The sequence below is a fragment of the Osmerus mordax genome, chromosome 5 (assembly GCF_038355195.1).
Source record: "Osmerus mordax isolate fOsmMor3 chromosome 5, fOsmMor3.pri, whole genome shotgun sequence".
In the NCBI taxonomy this organism is placed as follows: domain Eukaryota; kingdom Metazoa; phylum Chordata; class Actinopteri; order Osmeriformes; family Osmeridae; genus Osmerus; species Osmerus mordax.
In genome coordinates this window covers 4,637,393-4,660,229 of record NC_090054.1, presented here as the reverse complement: position 1 = coordinate 4,660,229, position 22,837 = coordinate 4,637,393, and the positions used below count along the sequence as shown (strand labels likewise).

Below are 22,837 nucleotides of genomic sequence, written 5' to 3'. Positions count from 1 at the left end.
CTCTCATCCAGGTTAACTGGAGAACCTCTCATCCAGGTTAACTGGAGAACCTCTCATCCAGGTTAACTGGAGAACCTCTCATCCAGGTTAACTTTTGCGCATTAACTGAAGGTTATCCACAAAACACAACTACTTTCAAAATGGCAAAACCCCTTCAAAACGGTACCCAACACGTTTCCAATAGCCTGCCTGATTCTTGCATGAGTCACATAAACATGTTTTAACAATAAGTCGCTTTGGATAAAAGGTTTGTGCTAAAATAGCCTAATCCATGGTTATCTATTGGTTTGATGCAAATGGTGGCACTAAAAACCTATACTATGCAAGGTACCACCATAGTCCATCGGTACTAACGAAATCAGGATTCAGCCCTCAAATAAAAGGACTTCCTGGGTCCCATTTGAAATTAGTTTTGAACATTACTATTTGTTTTAAAAGTACTGCAAGAACAATAATAAAATCAAAATAAATTTTGAGTTGTATGGTCACCTGATACAAGGATCACTGAAGCATCACGATCCCACATTCTGGAATGTCCTGAGGTATAACTGTTGATAGTGTTGGTAGCATGTACACACAGGTGGTGCTAAATATGCCACATGGTGATAAAAACCTGGTTTTCAAAGTTGTGGGGAACGGTTTCACTGCATTGATATACTGTAGCAACATATGAGATGAAAAGAAAAACAATCATTTAAAAAATAGGACATCTTTCAATGATGAAATATTGAAATCATGCTTAATCAAAAAGGAAATTGTTTTCAATTGAAAATGTTCCCGTCTCTCGTCTTTAAGAAGTTATCCCAGAGGTAATCCTACCTGACTCTACGTGTTTGTTTGTGCCAACTGTAGAGGCACACAGATTTGAAATGTCACAAGGCTTTGAACTGGCACTAGTAGAGCGCTACTGACACTGGTTAAGGTAGTTGTGAAACACCTGACACAGTAGGGTGTGCATATTTGTCAGCCGATGTAAGGTTTGAGTCCCTTCAAAAAGTTATGAGGATGAAATATTTTCCTCTTTCACAGAAGACAACAAGAGGCACGGACATGTTAGGTATGAGGTATGTCTGTGTGTGTAAAGATATCTAACATAGTAAATTACATACATTTCTGATAGAAACATGGATTTGTTAACTGACAAATACTGCAGCCCATTCTGAGTTATGAAGGCTACAAGTGAACAGGGGTCGAGCTATTCAAACTACGCAGCAAAGCGGTACATTTCAGAGTGTTACATAATCTGCCGTGCTTTTGGAAAGTAGCTCTGAGGTTTAGTTGTTCAATAGAGAGGGAGATGAAATTCCGGACAGGAAAAGTTGTCGTTATTGTTATCCCAATAGACAAACAAAAAGGTATAAAATAAACACAAGATATTCACAGGAAAGAAGTTGCATTACCTCCTTTCAAAAGTTCGACACGTACTTGTAGCTGTTTGGTCAATTTCAGTCCACAGAAGCGCATTTGCCAAGACAGTGACAGGAAAAGAGTTCTCTATCAATCAAGTGTCTGCGTCAACATCTCACAGAAGAAGCAGCGACACACTTCTGGACCGTTCGCGACGTTCAGGTGAACTACTGAATCAGCTGATTATTCACAGGGCTGTTCAGAGGCATGAAGAGAAAGAGGCTCAGATCGAGGACAGAACGGGGCACCATTTCCAAAAACGTTGCATTTTGCTCGCTCCAATTTGAATTGCACGGTATGTGGATGGCTTAGCATATTCATGTGCACCAATTCGCAGTGTTGAAATGGAGAGGGTCGAGCAGCCGAGTCACGACAGCAATATCATTACAAGTTAATAGTGGTCAATTTCATCATAAGATTGTTCATTACACAAGGGAATATATTTAAGGAGTGTATTCAAACTCTTTTTAGGGAAAAAAGGAGTGCTGACAATTGAGTGTCCCCGACAAGAACCGCTACTTACAGTAGACTTTACTCTAATTAACAACCTGGGATTAATAGGTCAAATAAGTGATCCGTGAATACCTAGATACAAGTGCTTTTTGAACAAATCAGCATCATACACAAACTAGTTATGTGTACTGTATAGACGGCTCTTCTACTCCCACTGTATGGCAAATGCAACTAGTTACCCACATCTCAGCTTAAACACCACCACGTCACGTCATCATCATCATCATCATCGTCATCATCATAATCAAGAGTACTGCATTGTTTCATCGTGTTGTTCTCGTGTAACTTCACTCGTCTGACGAGAGGCCTGTGTTCAGAGGTTCCCTCCTGTTCTCTGAGGACACAGGCTCCCCATCCTCAGATACGGAGAGCTGGGAGTCCTGACAGGCCCCCTCCTGGAAGGCCCCCTCCGGGAAGGCCCCCTCCTGGCTCTCTGGGGCCTCCATCCCCTCCGGCTCCTCCGTGCGGCTCATCAGCTTCAGTTTCTTCTTGGGGGGGTGTTTCAGGGTGCCCAGGCGCTCCTTGACCTTGTACTCCAGGGTACTGTGAGGGATCCCATACACCGTCTGGGCCTTGGATACGCTCATCTTCCCCCCCATCACCACACCGATGGCCTCCTCCAGCAGCTCCGTGTTGTACTGGCGGTAGCGTCCTCTCTTCTTCCTCGGCTGTTTGGAGCCCAGGTCGGCTTCCGGGTCCGAGGTGGGATACGGGCCCCCTCCTCCTCCTCCTCCGGAGGCCTGACGCTCGGTGTCTAGCGCCCAGAACTCCCTCTCTCCTCCCAAGCTGTCCAGGCCTCCGTTGCTGCCCCTGCGGCCGTGCTTGGGGAGGATGGAGCGCAGCCTCTTTCCAAGGCTGTGGTCACAGTGTGGGTAGTTGGACGGCTCAGAGGCGAAGGAGCCCCACGAGAGGTCTCGCACCTGGGGGATCTTGAGGTCGACGGGCGGGGAGTGGGACAGGGAGAGACCCCGATCTCTGCCGCCCTCCTGAAGGAGTCCCTTGCCACAGGAAGGGGACTTTGTGAAGAGCCCAGCGGCCTCCAAAAGGCTGGGCAGGTCTTTGATGTGGTCGCCGGCCCCTCCGTTGGCCCTGAGTTTGAGGAGGGCGCCGAACTGAGTCTTAGGGCCCCATGCAGAGCCGTTTCTGGAGAGCAAGGGCAGGAGGTCGGGCAGTCTGGAGGTGTGGTTGTGGCCGAGGTTGGGAGGAGAGTCCTCATCGCAGTCCTGGGGCTGACTGACCTCCCGTTTGATGTGCAGCGAGTGAGCGAGAGACGGGATGGGCTTAAGAGGGGCGGAGTGGCCGATATTCTCCCTCCTCCTTCCATCCTGCAGGCTCCTCATAGGCAGCCCGGCCTGTCCGTCAGCTCTCAAGGATCGCCTGATTGGATGGAAGGAAATTGGGTGTAAGCAGAGCTTGCACAGTCTCTCTTTCTAAGGGAGGATGGGTTGGGGAGGGGAGAATGTTGGCCACTCCTTTATTAGATGGCCTTGCTCGGGTAACATCACTTTATCGCTTGACTTAAATATCTGTGTGTTTGTGTGGGCTGCTTTTGAGAACAAAAAGGCTTGTGTTTGGTCATTAGTTTATTCTTGACTTTGGGATTGTCATTTCTTTTTACAAATTGCGAGTCAACATAACAGTAAAAAAACAAAAACAATAATGAAATAATATCCAGGGCAACGAAAGGAAAATAAAAAATTAAATATAGGAAAAAGAGCGATAACCATCCCCCTGTGGTTGATGCAGTAAAGCAGTCTAGCGTAAAATACCTGAGCAGGGCACAGTGACTGTGGCACCAAATGACTGATTCTAAACTGGAGCCCTTGGTTGATTTGGGGCGAGTGACGTTACCACTAAACAAGCACAGCAATAAAAGAGTAAGCCAGCACACATGGGATGGATGTTGTGTCTTCGGATGTTATGCAAAGATAAATGAATCACCATATAAACTCAACTGTCATGGATGCTGATCCTTTGATGGGAAACCCCATTAAATGCAGGCTGACTGAGTTGAAAACCCCAACAGGCAATGCACCCAAAGAGTGCACAGCTTTGTGAGACCGTCATTGGGATTTTTAACTGGGATTGTGGAAATCTCATTAACCAAACAGCCATTGGAATTGATAAGCAGAGCAGTGATCAAGTACAGGAGCAGGGATGAAGGGGTAATCAAACACAGAGTCAAGGAACAAACCACGCTATGGTGTAGACCTAGCGTGGTGTAAGTCAATATCGTTAGGACCGAAGTCCGCTCTAAGCATTTCTAAATATTCCGTGCCCTGACGGGATCCGTTTTCATCTGGGCGCTCTCTTTGAAACCCTAGATCAAAGATCAGCGGAGGAGTAGACACCAGAAGACGGCATCTGTGGATGTACTGCCGAGAGCCAGATCAAATCCAGCGCAGCTTCACTGGGCTGGAGATTGAAATCGCTTCAGATGGGCACGTCTCCCAGAGCTTTGCTCTCTGCTACTGAACAGGAGCTTGAGCGGGCAACTGATGCTTAATTTATGAAAAACCTCAATTTCATTTTATGCATGCGCCGCTTAAAATGAACTAACATCTATGCCATGGTGTATAATACTGCTAGGGGAAAACACAAGGCTATCACAGTTAACGGACCCAGTCAACAAATCCATGTTTTCGGTGGAATCTGGTCCTAATTGCCAATTGATAAAAACGTTTTTTAAACACAGTGTGAATATGCTATGAGCATGAAGGGGGGGACTGTTCCTGTTCACACTCAACACCCCCACCACAATATATGATGTCATCTTTAGCAGGTAGGTGGTCCTTCATGGAGTCCCTATGAGACCATCCCTACCATCACACACACACACACAAACAGACACACACAGGTTGCTCTTACCCTCTGAGCGTGGGTGTGGCCTGGGAGAGGGGAGGGCTGCGGACGTGAGGGCTGGTCCAGTTCTGGCCCTTCTTGAGGGACAGGTCCAGGACTCCATCTGGGAAGAAGAGAGGGGGGTCAGGGGTCTTAGGTCGGTACAAGAGGCAAACAGGAACAGGAGTAGAAGTTTAATTCATAACTGTTTCATTCTAACGGAATGGCATTACATTGAGAAAGTGACAAAGACTAAGGCCCAAACCAACTGGTGAGGTGAGTCTCTCTGCTACTAAGGGGAAAGGGACAGCGCTTGTGTGACACGCGCCAGCCTACCAAGGACCCCGTGGTCACCTTGTTCCCTGGTGTCGGCCGGGGGCTTCTTGATGGTCAGGTCAAGCGGAGAGTCCTGGTCGGCCATGAGGAGCTTGCTGAGGACGGGGTTCTGGTTGTGTGCAGAGGCAGCTGCAGTAACCCCTGGGCTGACAGCAGGGGGCACCGCCGAGGGAGGGCGCGGCAGGCTTTGGTCTGTGGTGGGCCGGGGGGGCTGGGGGCTGTCCTGAGAGGAGCTGGTTTTTGAGGTATATTCGGCAGCAAACTGGCGAATCATTCGCTGCATGATCTCCCGAGCAACTACTGGAATGTGCGGGTCCGAGAAGCTAGGGACATCTGGGGGAGAGAACCACAAAGACATGGTAAACATCCCCCACAACGGTGGCCTGCAACTCCACACATTCCCAGCACAGACTTCGACGGATATTTTAAGACATTGTAGGAGAAGACTCTTTATGGAGAGATCCATCATATACTGTGTCCATACAATGTGGAATTATCTACCAACAGTTTGAAGACTTGGAGGTGAATCCTACTGAAGTGGAATCGTAAGGAAATCGTCCATTGGGACAGTTGAAGTACCTTTTTTGTAGAGGACTGCAGTGAGGAACTCTTCTGCTTGCTTCTCAAGTCTGGTGATTTTGGTCTGCTCCTTTCCTAGGAGAGGTTTGGACTCCCTGTCCAGCTCCTGGCTGCTAAGGCCAACCAGATGCTCCTGGGGTAGCACAAAAAGCAAACAAATAAAAGAGGGTCATTTGGCACACCGGAACAATCACTGGAAATGATCAATATAAGCTGGATGAATGGTATCAACACTGACAGACTTATAAAACCAATGTTTGCTTAAGATGAGTTTCAACATTGTTGCATCACAACATTCGGGAGTGGCAGATATTTCCGGTGCAAAAACAAAGTCAAGGAAGAGAAAGAAAAAGTCCTATATGTGGCTTATGAATACTGACGTGACAGATTTGACACGGCAAGCTAAGGGGTGAGTTTCATGGTTTAGTGAGGAGCAGTAAGCCAATGAGCGGAAGAGAACAGAAAATGGAAGTTCCTTCTTTTAATCTTCACTCACAAATGGAAAAGCTTCAGTCGGCAAAATTATGCATCTCAATGGATCAGGGCAGTTGCTAGGGACTGTGCAGCAGAACCGCTCTCCAGTTGACATCCATTAGAAGGCTCTTTGAATCCTAATGTTCTTTTGGTTGCTTTTACAAGGAAAAGGCCGTTTTAGAAGGCAGATTGTTGTGAAGGGATTTGTGAATGATTGTTTAACCCTTGCACCATTCATAAAAACAGTCTTTGCCAACTGAAAGATAAGACTCCTGGCTTTTGTGGTGTTTTCTTGTGGCGCTTGTAGCATGCAATGTTAAATGGCGAAAGGTGAGATGGTGGGGACACAGATTCCAGAGAGAAGTACAGGAGGGAAAAGAGACGCTACCTTCACTTTCTCTCGTCTTAAACAGCAGAACAGACAGTTTTCATGAAATGACCAATCTGACACCCCTTCAGGCTCACAATCTGTAGATCCAAAAGAAAAAGAGGACAGTTCAGATGAGGAATGGTACACAGTGATCAAATAATAAAATAAAATAAACATAAAAAAACGGAAACATTAACACGATGAAGACATCATCTTCTGAAACCTCACAAAAAATCCCAGACATCTGGATCAATGGTATTGTTAATGGTGCAATCAGTTACTTTGCCAGACTCAAACAGCCCTGCCTGATGAAGAGGAGCCTACGCCATATGAAAATGTGTGTCTGATTGGACACTTGACACTGGACACTTGATGAGAATGGACAAGATACAGTGAGTGTAATCTCCAATCAGATCAAATAGTTTGTAGACCCAGAGTGTCCATTTCCAGTTAGCTAGCTTGCAATTTGGCTGGCCATGGCCAAATAACATGGGCTGAATAGCTTTCTGGAACAAGCATGTATACATACAGATAAAACCCAGAAACGCTTAAACGTTCGCAAGCTACAAGTGATAGCCTTCATAGAAATATGGGAGCATCTGTTGTTACATTAAAACTTTAGCAAGAGTGTATAAATATAGCAACAAGAAGAAAACGAGGAGACATGTTGATTTGACCAATGAGCTTCACATTCCAATTAAGAATGAACACTTCCGGAATAATCATCTTGAAAAACACTTTTCTTTATTCCTTTTTTTCAGCTCCAGCTTACATGTGGAATGAGCGGTTGCCATGGTTATGTATGTGCACCAGGTTAACCTTCAGCTAAAAACAACTTTAATTGAGAACAGCACAATATGGTGAAAGACCTTAGGTAGTTCAAAAGGACTACACAGACAAATGCAGTCAAAGGAATCTTAGTAGGAATGTTGAATAAGCAGATTGCAGATTATAAGCAGATAGAATAAGCTTTAAATAGGTTATTTAGAAATGGTAAATGCCAAAACACAATGACACTGTGATAAGATGAAGCACATACTGGAATTCCTTTTATTTCCATCATTTCATCATAAGGCAGTTTTACTGAATAGAGGTATTCAAAAGTTGCTTTCCTCCTTTAGGCATGCATTTTTTGGGGGTTGCTTCTGATTCCTTGTAGCAACATTATGGTAGGGACCCGTAGCCGGTTTTATAGATTTGACCAGGAACTACACAGTGTTTTCTTATATTATGCCATCTCTAATTATCGTCTCTGCAACTCGTTCGATGGCTCGAATTGTACTCTTGTAAACAACAAAAAACAATTGGTATTGTGCTCCTATTGAAAAAAAAAGTGTCCATCTCTGTAGAAGAGGTCATCAAAACCCAAATAAAGCTCACCATTGTTTTGGTAGCATTGGGGCATTGTCAAAATATCTGAAAGATTTGTACAGACTTTAACTCTGGCCCGGCGCCAGCCAAAACACCAACTTCATATGAGCACAATGCCCCCTGTCTCCCTGGCCAGAGGACTGCCTTGTGGAGACAGGAGAATGCAGAGGGGTACAACATGGTACAATGGTGCTACATTGTCCAAACCACACTACTAAAATTCTTACACGCGCGGCGGACTCACTAAATAATAGGCTTGTAATCCAGAAACAGATTTCGTGTGTGTGTCGACTCACAGTAAGTACAGGGGAATGTCCCTGTACTTACTGTAAGTCGCTTTGGATAAGAGCGTCTGCTAAATGACTAAATGTAAATGTGTGTCGTGATACACTAGCTTGCATATATTACAGAGTTATAATGACAAATGGTTTTGTTGTGGATTTTTTTTGACAATGTTGACTTACCTTTAAATAATGTTAAATCTTCTACCAGCCCAGGCCCAAACAAGCCCTCCAGAATGCTCTCAAAACCTGAGGAGAGGGGAAAACACCTCATTAACACACCTATAGCAACAGTAGAAGTCATTCAAACTCGAAAAACCAAAACAAGCACTGTTCCAAATTAAATTCACTTCAAGTCAAAAATAAATAAAAAATAACTTAATTTGAACTAATTCCCTCCCCCATTTTGTGCATGCCATTAAGAAGACTGACTCTTCATCAAGATTGCCTAATTTCTGACTACCCAGAGGCCCCAATATAATTTGCTCCCTAAAAGAAAGTATATCAATTACTCCGCATTGCAGTGATTGAGCACCACCCATTCAACACCTACATCCTTTTAATCTCCACAACCCCCCTCCGCAAACCTATTCTCCACCCCCCCCCCTCCATCTCATACCTGCTCTCCACTCCTGTTAAAGCACACATTAACAGCCCTCACCCCAGATTTGATTTTAACAGTAAATACATGCACTAGGTCCTGCAGTTGCCAAGCAACCGGAGCAACTACAGAGTTGGAGTACTAGTATGTAGCAGAGCTTAAATCAGCCTGTCAGAAGAAAGATGGTTGGCTGATGAGAAATAAGGAGCCTGAATATAGCCCCCCACCCCCCCAACCCCCTTAACCATAATATGGCTTTGACCTGGGTCACGATAGGAAGTCGTTTTAAATTGCTCAGCGGTCCTCAATTGTTTTCTGCCACCCTTGGCAACCAATGGGCTGTCCCCTAACAAAATCCCAAACTCCACCCACCTGTCACTTCAACAAAGACACATTCCTTTGACAGGATTTCAAACCCTGTCTGATGGGTCTACATTTGTTATCCATTGATGGATGTCACTGTTGGTAGAACGGTAAGAGGGTCTTTGGTCCGAGCTGTGTGGTTAAGGGTTAAGTCATAACACTTACTGACTGTGGTAGGGATGGCTCAATCCTACAATAACATCGGAAATAAGTAATATTACTACATCATACCCCTCCTCCACTATAGTCTTACAACTGGATTCAACTACTGACACAAGGGAGCCAACCAAGAAAAGCTTTAAATATTAAAAAGTGGTGCTGTTTGAAAAATGTGCAACATATTTGGAGGATCCACATACCCAGCATAGAAGGTTCCACAGCTGCAGAACTAACCAGTCCTCCATTATAAAATTGGAGGCTGAAATTATTCCTTTGTAACACCCAGTATATTATCTGCAAAACTGCAACATTTCAAAAGGCACCATTTTATGTGAAGCCTACACTCAGCTGTATGCCATGTTGGCTACTACTACAGTCTCTATACAAACTACTGTCTCTATAAAGCCTCCATTAAACCTCCTGTCTTTACAGCAGTCTCTATACAGCCTGCAGTCAACAGTCTATGTACAGTCGATAGTCCATGTAGTCTACAACAATCTCTATACATGCAGTCTACAGATTATGTACAGTATGCAGTCCACAGTCTATGTACAGTCAACATGTTCCATGCATCCAAGTCAATGTACAGTCTATATGCAGTCTACAGTCTCTATACAGTCTCTATATTCTATGTTGGCTACATTCTTTACAACATACAGTCTCTTTAAGCCCACACAATCCATACTATCACGCCATTGGGTCAACATAGCTGCTCCTAAACTACAACAGATAGACGCACTGGAGCGTTAAAGAGGTCAGAGGGAACATCTGTTTACTGAACCTAAATCAAAGATCCTGTCCTACAAAACAAAGCAAGCTCTGGAAACAAGTCACAAATCCACAACCTATAGATGCATATATTATGTAGTAGCCCAACACTGGTTAATAACATAGATAAGGGAAATAAAATATATGCAAGGACACCCTTCTCTGTAGTTAAATTTGTGTACTTTTAGATCGCTCCCACAAACCCATCCTATATTATCCTACATGGAATGTGTCGCTCATTAGTCTGTGAACGTAAGAATACACCCAGGTTGTTATCTTCACTGGCACAAATCAGACTTTGTTCAAAAGGGATGAGGGGGGCGCATCGCTGATTGAATGAAGTAGATCATACTCACTAATGTTTTCAACGATGATAAAAAGCAAGACATGACCCATAAGCCTACGGCATCCATTTCCTTCCTCAGCCAAGAGCAAGAGTGAATCTAATCAAAGGCTGTCATCACTTAAATGCTTCTCTCTCTCTCCCAGCCTCCGTACCCAAATGCAACCCCCCCACCCCCCACCCCACTTAAGAACAGTAGACACAGAGAGAAGCAGAGAGAAGCAGAGAGAAGCAGAGAGAGTGTAAGTGAAAGAGAGTAAAAGAAAAAAAGAGAATCTGTGTGTGTGTGTGGGGGGGGGGGGGGGGGGGGGGGTAAAAGAGCACAAGAGAGGTTCGGTGAAACATAGCCTTGCCTTTGCCTTTGCCTTTGGTTTGTCAGTTTCTGGGTTAGTGCTCAGGACTTTAGCTTCAACGCTCCAATCCCATTTCTGAAATATTTCCGAGGCAGTGGAGAGAAACTAGGTCATCCACTTGAGTTTGACAGACCGGCGGCCACCACATCCGACTCATTCTCTTCAGGAACTCTTTTAGGGTCCTTAAACACGAGGCGCGTTTTAAAGCCCCTCTTTTCGAGAAATGACCCATCGTTCTTTGGAAGGACGACTTGCAAACGTAACGTTACAAAGCACACCTCAGTTAGTTTTACGAAGGGTCTACATGTCTGAAACCAATCGTCGGGTTTCTTAAAAAGGCATGGAAACAGCATGGACCCTGGACATGCACTGGAGATCAAATATGGATGAAGCTGACTAGTGTAGCTGGCATGCTCAATCACACAGCGAAGCAAAGGGAGAAGAAAATAATGACATTTCATAAGCATAACAGTGCACATACAGAGAGAAAACGTGGTTGGGATCCACACACTCACACATCGCCAACAACATCCAACAAACATTTGGCAATTGGATTATCCTAGAAGTCTTTCCTTGGTTTGACCATTCGGTGCAAAAGCTTAGGCTAAATCGTTAGCCAATTAACTATAGAGTGAAATGAATTAGGCCAACATTCACATCCTGCAGCACAAAGCTGGATATATGGTACTTAAGATAGCCTGGAGATATGATATTAACTAAGCGCGAGGTAAAGAGGTGAGGAGCGGAGTGATAATGAGAAAGCGGAGAGCCAATAACCATAAAAGGAAACCTCTAATGAGAAGTCAAGCTTGAAGGAAGAGGAATCAATTAAAGGAAAAATCCTGGAAGACAATATGAAAGCCATGGAAGTCCAGCTAGCATGTTTCAATTGTAATTATTCATATTCATATATAATTATTCATATATACATATATATATTTTTTTTAAACAAGCTTCAAATACATTTTTCAGTTCCAGTAGATGAGGCTGGGTATGTAAACCCCAGTGTACCAGAGTGACCATCTCAGAACTCATCGGTTCCACGCCCGTATCAAAAAGATCCCTAAAACCAGAACCGTGTGGAACACGGAACACGCGTTTACAGCTCATAGTACACCCCACAGTAAAGTGTTAGAGACGCCTTTAATAACGCGATACCTCGACGCAGCTTATTCCTTTATGAAAACCACCATATGCAGCCTGCCTGCCCACGGACCCTTCTCTGAAGTCCACAGCCTCGCACTGCTCACCTGCATACCTAAACACAGATCTCAACGCCATGGCAACGCCGACATTACCTCTCCATTTAGCTCTGGCTGAGCACTCAGGTGCAGGGAGGTGGCTGGCTACTGCAGAGGTCGGGTGAAGCTGTAACGCACACCACGTTTACCAAACACACAAACTTAAATGTCGTAATATTCGTCCGGGGGCTTGCTTAGCGATGACTAGATACTTTGAATAACTGTGTGCTTCAGGCTATAAATCCCCCCCCCCCCCCCCCCATCATCTGTCCTTTCTGAGATCAACCATGTCAGTGTGTGTGTGTGTGTGTGTGTGTTCACTTAGAGTAAAGGCATTGCCCAATCCCAATCTCCCTTAGCCTTCTCCTGACCTACATCTCCCACCAATCAGGGCTGAGTAGAGAGGAGAGATTTGGAGTGACACCCTCGCCCTTCCCAGCAGCACTTAAGAACCGAAATCCCCTTTTAGTGGGCTCTGAGTAACAAATGCCCTTCGGCCCGAAATCCAAACCTTAACCTACTTAAGCTTATTTAATGAACGCGGATCGCACCATTTAGGATGGGTTTCAACGTTATTCACTCTAAATCTTGAGGACTACTACAGAGTCCCCATGTTTTACCGTGTGTGTGTAGCATATTAGATCATGATTTTGTTGCTGGAAATCTCGTCTTCCCTGGTTGTGGTACAGTGGATTAGTGGAACACCATGTGTAGTATAAAGGAACCAGGCCTAAGCCTACACGGTTAAGTGAGCGATGCTGGCAGCCAACCACATTCAGTGGCCCAAAGGCAACTTTTTGTTTCTGTTGCAGCATGCTGCTTCCTGTAAAACGTAAACAGGAAATGTTACGGGTGAGAGTAACCATGGCCACCAGGCACCTGTTTAATCAAGACGTTGGTTGAGTAAGGATTCACCCCGCTAATTCAGACATTCACATGATATTTTTCCGCGGGCAATCCCCAATTCCCAGAAACCCCTGACGAAAGAATAAACAAACGCTGAGAAAAACACACACGTGGGTGCAACGGATTCCCGCGAGCATGTGTGCATGAGCAGGGCTGCGGAACAGTGTCTGTTAGCAGTGTGTGTGTGTGTGTGTGTAAAGCGGATCTCGAGTGCATCTGTACATGGGTTATTTGGTTACACATCAATGATAATTCAACACTCTTGACTTGACAGAAGACAAGAATTCGGCTGATTATGAAGCTGTGTGAGCAGAAACGTGTTCAAGAGCAACAATGTCAAGAACCCTAACAGCTTGAATGAAGCCACCGTTTTCTTCCACAAGGAAACCGCTGCAACACTGACCACACCAGCATCTCTCTCTCCAAATGTTAATAGTATGCAAACATGGCATCATATAGCTGCAGAGCCATTTCCCTTTTGGCAGCTCTTAATCTTCTCCTTCTCTTCCCTCCTCTTGCTTTTATCCTTCTCTCTCCCCCCCCCCACCCCACCACCCTCCGTTTGGATTTTCCTCATCTCTCATCTGCCCCTTTCTCCTTTCTTCTTGATCCTCCCTTGTTTCTCTCTACCCTGGCCTTTAGGGTCGAACGCTCGGGGACACACCACCTGCGCAATATCGCCGTGTTGCGCGGGAAGTTCCATTCATTTTGCCCAGCAACGCGTTGCGCATGTGACGGGTATATTGAACGCGTGAATCAAATCCAATACCTGTCCGGAAGTATCAAAACATCCAGTGTTGTGCTGGCTCGCAATTCTTTGCATGTAAATTACAATTACAGTGATATCCCGAGGCGGCAAGAATAATGTTCTGCTCCATCGTGGGGATTTTGTTTTTTTGTCCAGTTGGCTGCGTTCAAGTAGTGAGGTAGGTTGTGTGCAACACTTTGCAATCATGCAGGCGATTTGTCCCTAGCGTAAGACTCTGCTCTTGCTCTCCCTCCCCCTCTGGTAGCTGTCACCCAATCAGAAGCCTCTCGGTCTCACTGCCACCCCAAACACAGCAACAATAACAGTCATAACAGACAACAATTCGATTATTATAATAATTACATCAAATCACTGCTCTAGGGCCGAAGTATGTGGAGGGAAGCAAAGAAAATGAACTGGTTTTGGACGTAGGGGGTTTTCCACGCTTTAAAAGCAGCGCAGGTTTTCACCATCATATGACGCTCACATGTAGCAGTGCCGACCCTGCCCCGAGCTGCACAAAGGACTTCATTGACATGTACAAGCCGGGCACTCATACTTATGAGTATCGGCTAGAGGCTATCTAGAGGCTGGTGGCTAGCACCCAGGGAAAGTGGACAGCCAGGGGGAGAGATCTCACAGCAGTACAACAGCAACACTGGAAGCTTTCCAATTAACATTAACTCATCCAATCACACCAAGGGCCAATTCCATGGAAAGCTTTTTAAAAGAACATCTTTGAGCTAGTGGAACACAAGGTGGATATGTTAGACAACCAAACAGAAACACCTCTTCCTGGTGTTTGGGGAATTTTCCATTTACAGCACCAAGCCATCGCCAGGCTGCATGGTGATGTACAGGGCAGGCGCATGGTGGCTACTATCCACTCCCCCCCAGCCACCAGTAACACTGCTACTATCCACTCCCCCCCAGCCACCAGTAACACTGCTACTATCCACTCCCCCCCAGCCACCAGTAACACTGCTACTATCCACTCCCCCCCAGCCACCAGTAACACTGCTACTATCCACTCCCCCCCAGCCACCAGTAACACTGCTACTATCCACTCCCCCCCAGCCACCAGTAACACTGCTACTATCCACTCCCCCCAGCCACCAGTAACACTGCTACTATCCACTCCCCCCCAGCCACCAGTAACACTGCTACTATCCACTCCCCCCCAGCCACCAGTAACACTGCTACTATCCACTCCCCCCCAGCCACCAGTAACACTGCTACTATCCACTCCCCCCCAGCCACCAGTAACACTGCTACTATCCACTCCCCCCCAGCCACCAGTAACACTGCTACTATCCACTCCCCCCCAGCCACCAGTAACACTGCTACTATCCACTCCCCCCCAGCCACCAGTAACACTGCTACTATCCACTCCCCCCCAGCCACCAGTAACACTGCTACTATCCACTCACCCCAGCCACCAGTAACACTGCTACTATCCACTCCCCCCCAGCCACCAGTAACACTGCTACTATCCACTCCCCCCCAGCCACCAGTAACACTGCTACTATCCACTCCCCCCCAGCCACCAGTAACACTGTCTGTTTTGAGAAGCCCACTGGACCATTCTAAAAACACCACCAAACAGACCGTACACAGGCAACGGGCCAGGCTACCTCAGCCTACGACTAGGCTAGCTGCCACCAGGAGGGTTTAGGGTTGCCATCCTACACAGGACACAAGTCCCTTGGCTCCACACACATAATTCCAAACTGGTTTAAAAATGTCAAACGAGTCCAAAAAGGCACACGAAGACCCATGAACCCACGGAGTTGAGAGTGGGGGACTCAGTTAGCATACAGGATAGACGGACACACGGAAACACAATAGTTTCTGCTGTTCTCCACAGGACAATCGATCTCCTCTCTCTCTCTCTCTCTCTCCACACATGAAAACACACAAAGATGAGGAGGACAAAATGTCCAATTCTAATTCTACAGGGTGGTTGACGGTGGCGTGCAGCACAATCTGTCCACCCGAAAAAAAAGAAAAAAGCAAAACAAAAGCCTAGCCTTGTTGTTGTGGCTGAACAGAATCACTCTGGACTTCACTGCAGGCTAGTAGACCGGGTTCACATAGCAGCCCTATCTGCTTCACAGTACATTATCTGCTGTACTTACTATATGCTCTAGACTTTCTGTATGTCGCTTGGATAAAAGCATCTGCTAAATGAAAATAACTTAAATGTGAAACGTACATTTGTGGGTTCAAAGACGAGAAACACTGACTGGCTGACAGAAAGTTCACACACAAAAGTTTCACCAAACACATTTACAGTAAGTTTGTGTTCATGCTAAAATGATGGTGAATGTATCCATGGAGTGTAATAACACAAACACTCGTGCAATAGAAACAAGTACAACTGACAAGATTATACAATCAATGTAAGTAGAAAGGTTAAAGCCATTCCAATATAACAAAAGCCTTGGACACATTCCATGTTCTTGGACTTATCCAGCCACACCAGACGAGGATAACCTAGAGGGATGCAAGCCAGCCTACCTGCCCACTGCAACGACGTAGGATATAAGAGAGGAACTTAATGCTATTTAATTTACACAAAACAAGAACATTCCTCTGAGCCTGGCGTCTAGCCCTACTTCCTCATTGCAGCAATGCGCGCACCCGACAGATTGTTTGAGCAAAGCTTGTTGACCCCCCTGAACAACCACGAGCATCGCCCTCCCCCAACCAAAATACTGTAAAATTTCACGGGAACGCGCGGCTCGGCAATTCGCTGTTGGTGGAGAGGCTTTAATCGTGCATACGATTGGCACTCTCTGTTAAAAAAAAATAGCCCACGTCGTTTCCTTAACGACAACTGCATTACAAACAAGCATACAAATAAAACATTTAAGATTATAAACACGAACATTTTATGACAGCAACACACAGGCAGCCGTGTCAGTTCCAGGGAGGAAACAGTTGAGGACAAAAAGTCGCTCCGTGTTGCCCCTCACGGACGGGGCCAGAATTTTACAACAGCCCGTTTTACGCACATTTACCGGTGGAGCGGCATTTAAAAACCTACCGCACAGTTTCGGCGTGCTTTACAGAGCATCCTTACCTACACAGTGGATGAGTTTGTGGCGCCACGAGTCAAGTTCCTGCCGAAAGCCGCGCCTCTCGATAGTGCATTGCTGCCTCTTGCACAAACTCGCCATTTTCTACCGATCTCTTCCGAGAGCGCGCACGTTAGAGGAGAGGGGGATGCGCGCTACAATTGCAACGGGCGCGCGCCGCTTTAGCAGCCAAGTACAGCTTTCAGTTCGTCAAATATAATCGGAGAATTTAGTAGAAATTGTGCTACAGTCGTTGAATTCCCCCCCTTTACTGTTAATTATGGTCTGTGATTTGATATGGTTTTTATGGCGCAACTTGTTGACCATTCCCCATCACCACACCTGCATGGTGAAAAAGTACATTAGAAAAAACAGGAAAAGTTCATTTAAAATAATCATGCGACTTGCATTAGAATGACCGAATCGATCAACTGATCATGTGCATCGGATCGTTTATTATTACCATGTATTAGCCGACACAGGTACAGAACATCTATAAACATGTTTTACCTTTCCTCTACTGTTCCTGCCACTGACTCCATAGTCTGCTGTAATACACCAAGCCAATCAGATCCCGGTTCAAATGAGCGGCAGCCACAACCATGCAATGAAACGGCTCGACGGTCGGGACTCGGGGCACTGATGCTAGTGCACTGAACACAGTACACACAGCAGAGAAGGTGTGAAAATGCAAGCGAAAACGTAGCTATCTGTTGTCGGGAGATCTCATAACTGTACCTGCCCGGCTACTGTAAAGGAGTCCATGCCCCAGACACAACAAACATAGTACACAGGTAAACGCTTCAAGCCGCTTGGGTAGTAAGTGTTTGTTTCAGCTGTTAGCCTATACCCTAAGACTAAGTGTTACTGTGTGCTATTGCATGCAAGCCCGAAAAGCGATATGCCGGCGACATGTTATCACTGAGACTTTTGGCAACAGTCGAAAATGACAAATGTAATTCAGGTTTGAGATTGTCACTTGTCAGAATAGCGCGTAATCTTGGAATATTAGTATTTTAATTGAACAAATAATATATGAGTTAGCCCAAATAATGTATTAAGCTACGCCATCCTTGTGACTGCACCTGCATGGCTTGAATTACTTATGTCATTCTCTTACTTCCCAGTGTGGGCTTGGGTAACTGAGTCAGCGGGTAAACCACTTTCTCCCAGGATTTTCTGGAAGGTTATTGAAAATGATGTATTTCTCGTTTTTTGTTGTTGTGTGTGTGTGTGTGTGTGTGCGTGTGTGTGTGTGTCTGCGTGCATCCGTGAGCAGGGCTGCCCCACAACATGACTCTGACCAAGGGAACCTTCACCTACGCAAGTGGAGAAGAGTACAGCGGGGAGTGGAGAGAAGGCAAGAGTCTTCAGTCTTGATGCTTTTCAACACCAATACAGTCACAATCCAACACTTTCACATTTAACATTTAGCTTGACTGAAATGTATCCTTCACTAAATGATGGGACCAAAGCAACAGCAGAGGTTTGGTCTGTACATTGGTTGGGACAAAAGTTGTATCACCCTATATGCTAATATTACCCCTGCTTTGCCACTCATTATTGGTGTGGCCGTTTTAATGGTCTCTTGACATTGATAAGGACATGTCCCTGTCTGACCCTAAGCCTACACCTTAGGGTCCTCTCTGTATTGGCATAACTTGGCTAATGATGATGAAACCCCGGTACAGTACATTGCTACAGTCCATCAGATGTCTGGCTACTATGTTGGGAAGCATCCTAGATAGTCTTAGCCTCATCGCTCACAGCTTTGACCTTAAGACAGTCATTTGTCACCCTTCACAGTAACTGGCTAGTGTGCGTGTCAGTGCTCTCAGACATTAGAGATAAGCTGGGCTGAATGAACAGAGATGAAGATGGCCGAAAACCCCTCCCTTTGCTTCTAATCCTGAACTAGTTAATAATGTGCAGCAAGACCAGACAGTGTCAAGACGTATAGGCATTTAATATGCAAGAAAAGGTGTTACTTTGTAATTCTAGAGACGCGTGAAAATTATCAGGAAAAAACAGCTTGTTATTTAAATTTCAGTTTAGTTAATTAAATGTATTTATCAAATTCAGGCAATTCAGGTTTCAGCAGCTGTCAGGAAGCTTGAGTGACAATAATGTGCAAACACACACACGCGCGTGCTTACAGACACTCACACACACACGCCTACAGACACACATACTAGAATACATACTGCAGACACTCACATATTAGTATTAGTGGCACACTCATGCACACACAGTATTACAATTGATTAACACTGAAGTCAAGACTATTTAGCCAAATCCCAATTAGCTACCCTTTGGAACCCATGACCCATCACATCCAGACTGACCTTTTGGGTCACTCTCTGTGTTCCAGGATTAGACATTTGATTTAGACTATTTTAGGGAGTCTGAATCAACCTGTGTTGAGAAAACCAATATCAGGTAGAATGCTTTAAGGGGTTTGGATATTTAAATATTCAGAAGAGAGTATTTTGGTGCAAAGTAATCTCCAGAGGTATTTGATGGAGGTCACTTTAAAGGCTGTTTCCTCTGCATTATACACACACCTACACCCCCTATGTCTCCTGTGATGTGTGTTCAAGAAGACTCCTGTGACAAGAACACAGAACAACAACAAAATAAATGCCTATGATGAATCGAATCTCCCCTTCAGGGTTCAGAGGGAGCACATATGCAGGACCATACATTCCTCTCATTTCTCCTCCCCATCAGTGAGATTCCGAGGTGGAAAATCCAGGCTAAAAAAGCTCGCTGTGTGAGATTAGACCTAAGTCCTGCAGTGGGCAGATGGGAGCTCCTAATTCAGTAAACCTTTCCTCTGACGAGGGAGGGAGGGGGGGGTGGGGGTTGTTGAAAGCCTTGTGGGAGCAGACTGGCTTTTAAGGCCTGAGCCACTGTGGAAAGACACCAGTTTACCAGGGCCCATCCATATTCAACCATCAAATGTACTGCGCTACTGCACAAAACCAACCACACTGCACCAGCCTGCTACCTGACAGCTGTTAAGCCACAAGCTGTTAGCGACACATGAAGTGTCTGATTGACACTTGCATTTCAACATAAATCCTGTAATTGACGTCTTCACGGTCCCCACAAGGTCGTCGACATGGTACGGGCCAGCTCAAGTTCTCTGATGGAACCTGCTTCAAAGGCCAGTTTGAAAACGGACTGTTCCACGGTTCGGGGATGCTGCTTTTCCAAGACGGATCCAGGTGCCGTTTGTTTGTGTGAGAGAAAGTGTGAGAAAAAAGAAAGAGAGAGGTGTGTTTCAGTGTGTGAGAAACATGCGTGTTTGATGCATTAGATGTCTAGTACTCTACTTCACGTTTAAATGTGCTAGTTTGGAGCCGACTCATATGACGTCCTGCAGGTATGAGGGGGAGTTCACCCAGGGCAAGTTCCACGGCGTGGGAGTCTACTGTCGCGGCGACGGGATGAAGTACGAAGGAGAGTTCAGCAGCGGGCGCGTGGAGGGTCACGGTCAGTGGAGTCGTCATCACCACCACCATCGTCACAGATCAATCTGCCAGTGCAGTTTCACTGCACTGTGGTTATCCATGCCCTCAATGACGTGTAGTGTTTATGTGTGTGTGTATGTGTGTGTGTGTCCAGGATTGCTGACCTTCCCGGACGGCACTCACGGAGCACCCAGGAACGAAGGTGTGTTTGAGAACCACAAGCTGCAGAAGAGGGAGAAGTGCCCAGGTGTGGTGCAGCAGGCCCAGGCCTCAGCCTCCGCTGCCCGCAGTCTGGCTCTGTGACCCTGCAGGGCTCAGCAGGGCACTTGAGGTGCGCTTGAATTAAGTCAACCGTTAGAGTGAAACCAGGAAGCAGTCATCGTTCCCTTCAATGGGCACTCAGGGACTGGCAACAGGGTGATTCATTATCACCACCTTTTATGATACACACACACTTACACACATAGTCACACATCCACAAAGTCACACACACATACATACACACACAAAGTCACACACACACTCCTCCATCCTCGCTGCCTTGGTGCTTCTAGCAGCTTCCAGTAAAATGACTCTTTGTTGGGCTTATTCAACAACACAGTCTGCAACGAAACACCGAATACCACTTCTGAAGCATGACAGCACAGCCACCACTGGCAACAGATCTGGCTAGGACAAAAATCAAGCATATTAAGTTATACCAATTTTCCCAGTCTATTAGCAGCTTCTTTATCAGCTTCAAGGTGCTATGTTGTGGGTGACAGTCTCTGTTGTTGTGACATGTCTTCGCCATATTCCTGACAGGCTGCTGCCTGTGTGAAAGAAGCAGTCTCCTTGTTTGACTAAATGTTTTTTTGCCAGTGAGGTTCAGTTCATTAATCCACTTTCTACTGTGAACAGCAGAGCAGTTTGCTGTGGAGTAGAGGTTGGTGTTTGTCATTACTGTTTTAACTGAGCAGAGAGAGACCAGCAGACCAGTTTCCTTTGGAGTAGAGGTGGTGAATGTCATTACTGTTGAGGAGGGAGAGACCAGCAGACTCCAGTGAGGAACAAAGGATTTGAGGGGCCTAGTTTTCACATATGCCTTAAATGAGTGGGATGATGGTCTAGAAAGGATCCTCTTCATTTATCGAGGCTCCAAATCCTCCTTCCCTCCCTTCTAATCTTCCCCTCCTCCTCCTCTCCTCACCCCACTCCTCTCCCCCCTCTCGCCTCCCTGCTCTTATCATGTCATATAACACTCTACCTTCTTCATCCTTTCCTCTCCTGCTCCTCTCCCTGTCCACCTCCTCTCGTGTGCCCCGAGGCTAGGGTGCAGGCAGGAGGTGGGGGGGGGGAGCAGGGCAGATGGAGGGATAGGTGATCTGTCTTCAATCATACAGAGGTGTGCAGCTATGTTTGAAGACCTCTGTCAAACTGAGGAGATCTTGTACCTGCAGGAGCGGAGACCTACTGTGGCTGATTCCTTCTACACCCACTCAGAAATACAGTACACGATACCATGTCTGGAGTTGCATCCACATTAGAGCGATATGCTGCTGTATGATTCTGGGATTCTGTCATGTTTGACTCTTTGACTTTTTTGCAGAGAACAAAGGGGATTTGTTGAGTTGACTCCTTGAATTGTGCGTGTGTGTACTGTATGTACTTGCATGATAAACATTTATTAAACCGGTATCATTTTGTGGTTGCAAGATGGTGAATGGGGAAGTAATTTAAATGTATAGTAGTTTGGATGGATCTGTGGTTTTTAAGTATTTTCTTAGACTTTAAACAAAGTACAAATTTCAGTGTTGTATCTCGGTTTTGGATTCGCTTGTTTGATGGTTGTAATATTCTGTAATCAGAACTTGAATGTGGTTTGTTTGAAAGTGCTTTAGTACCATGTTCTGTTCAACCTGTTCAGTACTATCTCACCAAATGATTTTTGAAACAGTGGATTTTTTGAGAGATGCCTTAGTATAGCCTTAACCAAAGACTGTTGATTGATTTCATGTGAAGGAAGCGCTCAAAAATAGTAAGACAACATACATAGTGTATATATATATGGATCTCTATGATGTTCTCAAAGAATAAGCATTGATGGGGGGTTTTCTCCACCATCTGTCCATCATTACGGTGTAAGATGTGTGATTCCTTTGTGTGAGACAGCACATGGAGCAGGTGTCCCCAGGGGAGGCTGGTCCCCAGGGGGTTAGTCAAAGGGGCTGAAGACACATCGACTGTCTGGGGAGCCTCTGGCATCTTTTTTCTTCTTCTTTAAATGCAGAAACGTTGACAATAAACATCCTGCCTTTCAAACATCCTGTCTTTGACTGTCATTCAGATAAGTCATGGGTAGGAGGGGGCAGAGTCATCCAAGCTGCAGCCAAGCACACACCGAGATGAATAGAGTGCAGGTCAGAATAATATGTGTTGAATTCAGGGGCATAGCCTATGAGGGGGCCTGGGGTGGCCTAGGCCCTTTCATTTACATGCCCCCCCCCCCGCCCCCTCCCAGATTTTGGAATGTTTACAATAAAAGTAAGGGAAAAAAAACCTTGCTTGAATACATTCCAGGCCGTAGAAATGGCTGTTGATATTTCTGCCAACCAGGGAATATGTGTCTGGGTGGATGGCTGTATTAA

At 45.7% G+C, this 22,837-nt stretch overlaps 2 protein-coding genes across 2 annotated transcripts; one reads left to right on the top strand and one right to left on the bottom strand.

Annotated features, from left to right (window-relative positions):
• Positions 1 to 1,745: 1,745 nt before the first annotated feature.
• Positions 1,746 to 16,836, bottom strand: LOC136943031 (ligand-dependent corepressor-like). Its single transcript, XM_067236169.1, has 7 exons — positions 16,740 to 16,836; positions 8,356 to 8,421; positions 6,539 to 6,618; positions 5,677 to 5,809; positions 5,116 to 5,430; positions 4,789 to 4,885; positions 1,746 to 3,297 (listed from the first exon to the last, which is right to left on the bottom strand). The coding sequence occupies exons 1-7, from the start codon at positions 16,834 to 16,836 to the stop codon at positions 2,208 to 2,210; spliced, it is 1,878 nt and encodes a 625-aa protein (XP_067092270.1). The 3' UTR covers positions 1,746 to 2,207.
• Positions 16,837 to 18,027: 1,191 nt separating this feature from the next.
• morn4 (MORN repeat containing 4) lies at positions 18,028 to 20,513 on the top strand. The gene is made up of 4 exons (XM_067236986.1): positions 18,028 to 18,094; positions 19,850 to 19,964; positions 20,123 to 20,232; positions 20,365 to 20,513. The coding sequence occupies exons 1-4, from the start codon at positions 18,028 to 18,030 to the stop codon at positions 20,511 to 20,513; spliced, it is 441 nt and encodes a 146-aa protein (XP_067093087.1).
• The last annotated feature ends 2,324 nt before the right edge of the window (positions 20,514 to 22,837 follow it).

Bases quoted from the DNA above. Each gene is read 5' to 3' on its own strand.
- LOC136943031 (XM_067236169.1), bottom strand. From the start codon at position 16,836: ATGGCGAGTTTGTGCAAGAGGCAGCAATGCACTATCGAGAGGCGCGGC. The intron at 8,422-16,739 runs GTAAGGATGCTC...CCCTCTCCTCAG, and splicing joins CAAACTCATCCACTGTGTAG to GTTTTGAGAGCATTCTGGAG. The intron at 6,619-8,355 runs GTAAGTCAACAT...TTGGATCTACAG, and splicing joins AGATTTAACATTATTTAAAG to ATTGTGAGCCTGAAGGGGTG.
- morn4 (XM_067236986.1), top strand. From the start codon at position 18,028: ATGACTCTGACCAAGGGAACCTTCACCTACGCAAGTGGAGAAGAGTAC. The intron at 19,965-20,122 runs GTGCCGTTTGTT...GACGTCCTGCAG, and splicing joins CTTTTCCAAGACGGATCCAG to GTATGAGGGGGAGTTCACCC. The intron at 20,233-20,364 runs GTCAGTGGAGTC...GTGTGTGTCCAG, and splicing joins CGGGCGCGTGGAGGGTCACG to GATTGCTGACCTTCCCGGAC.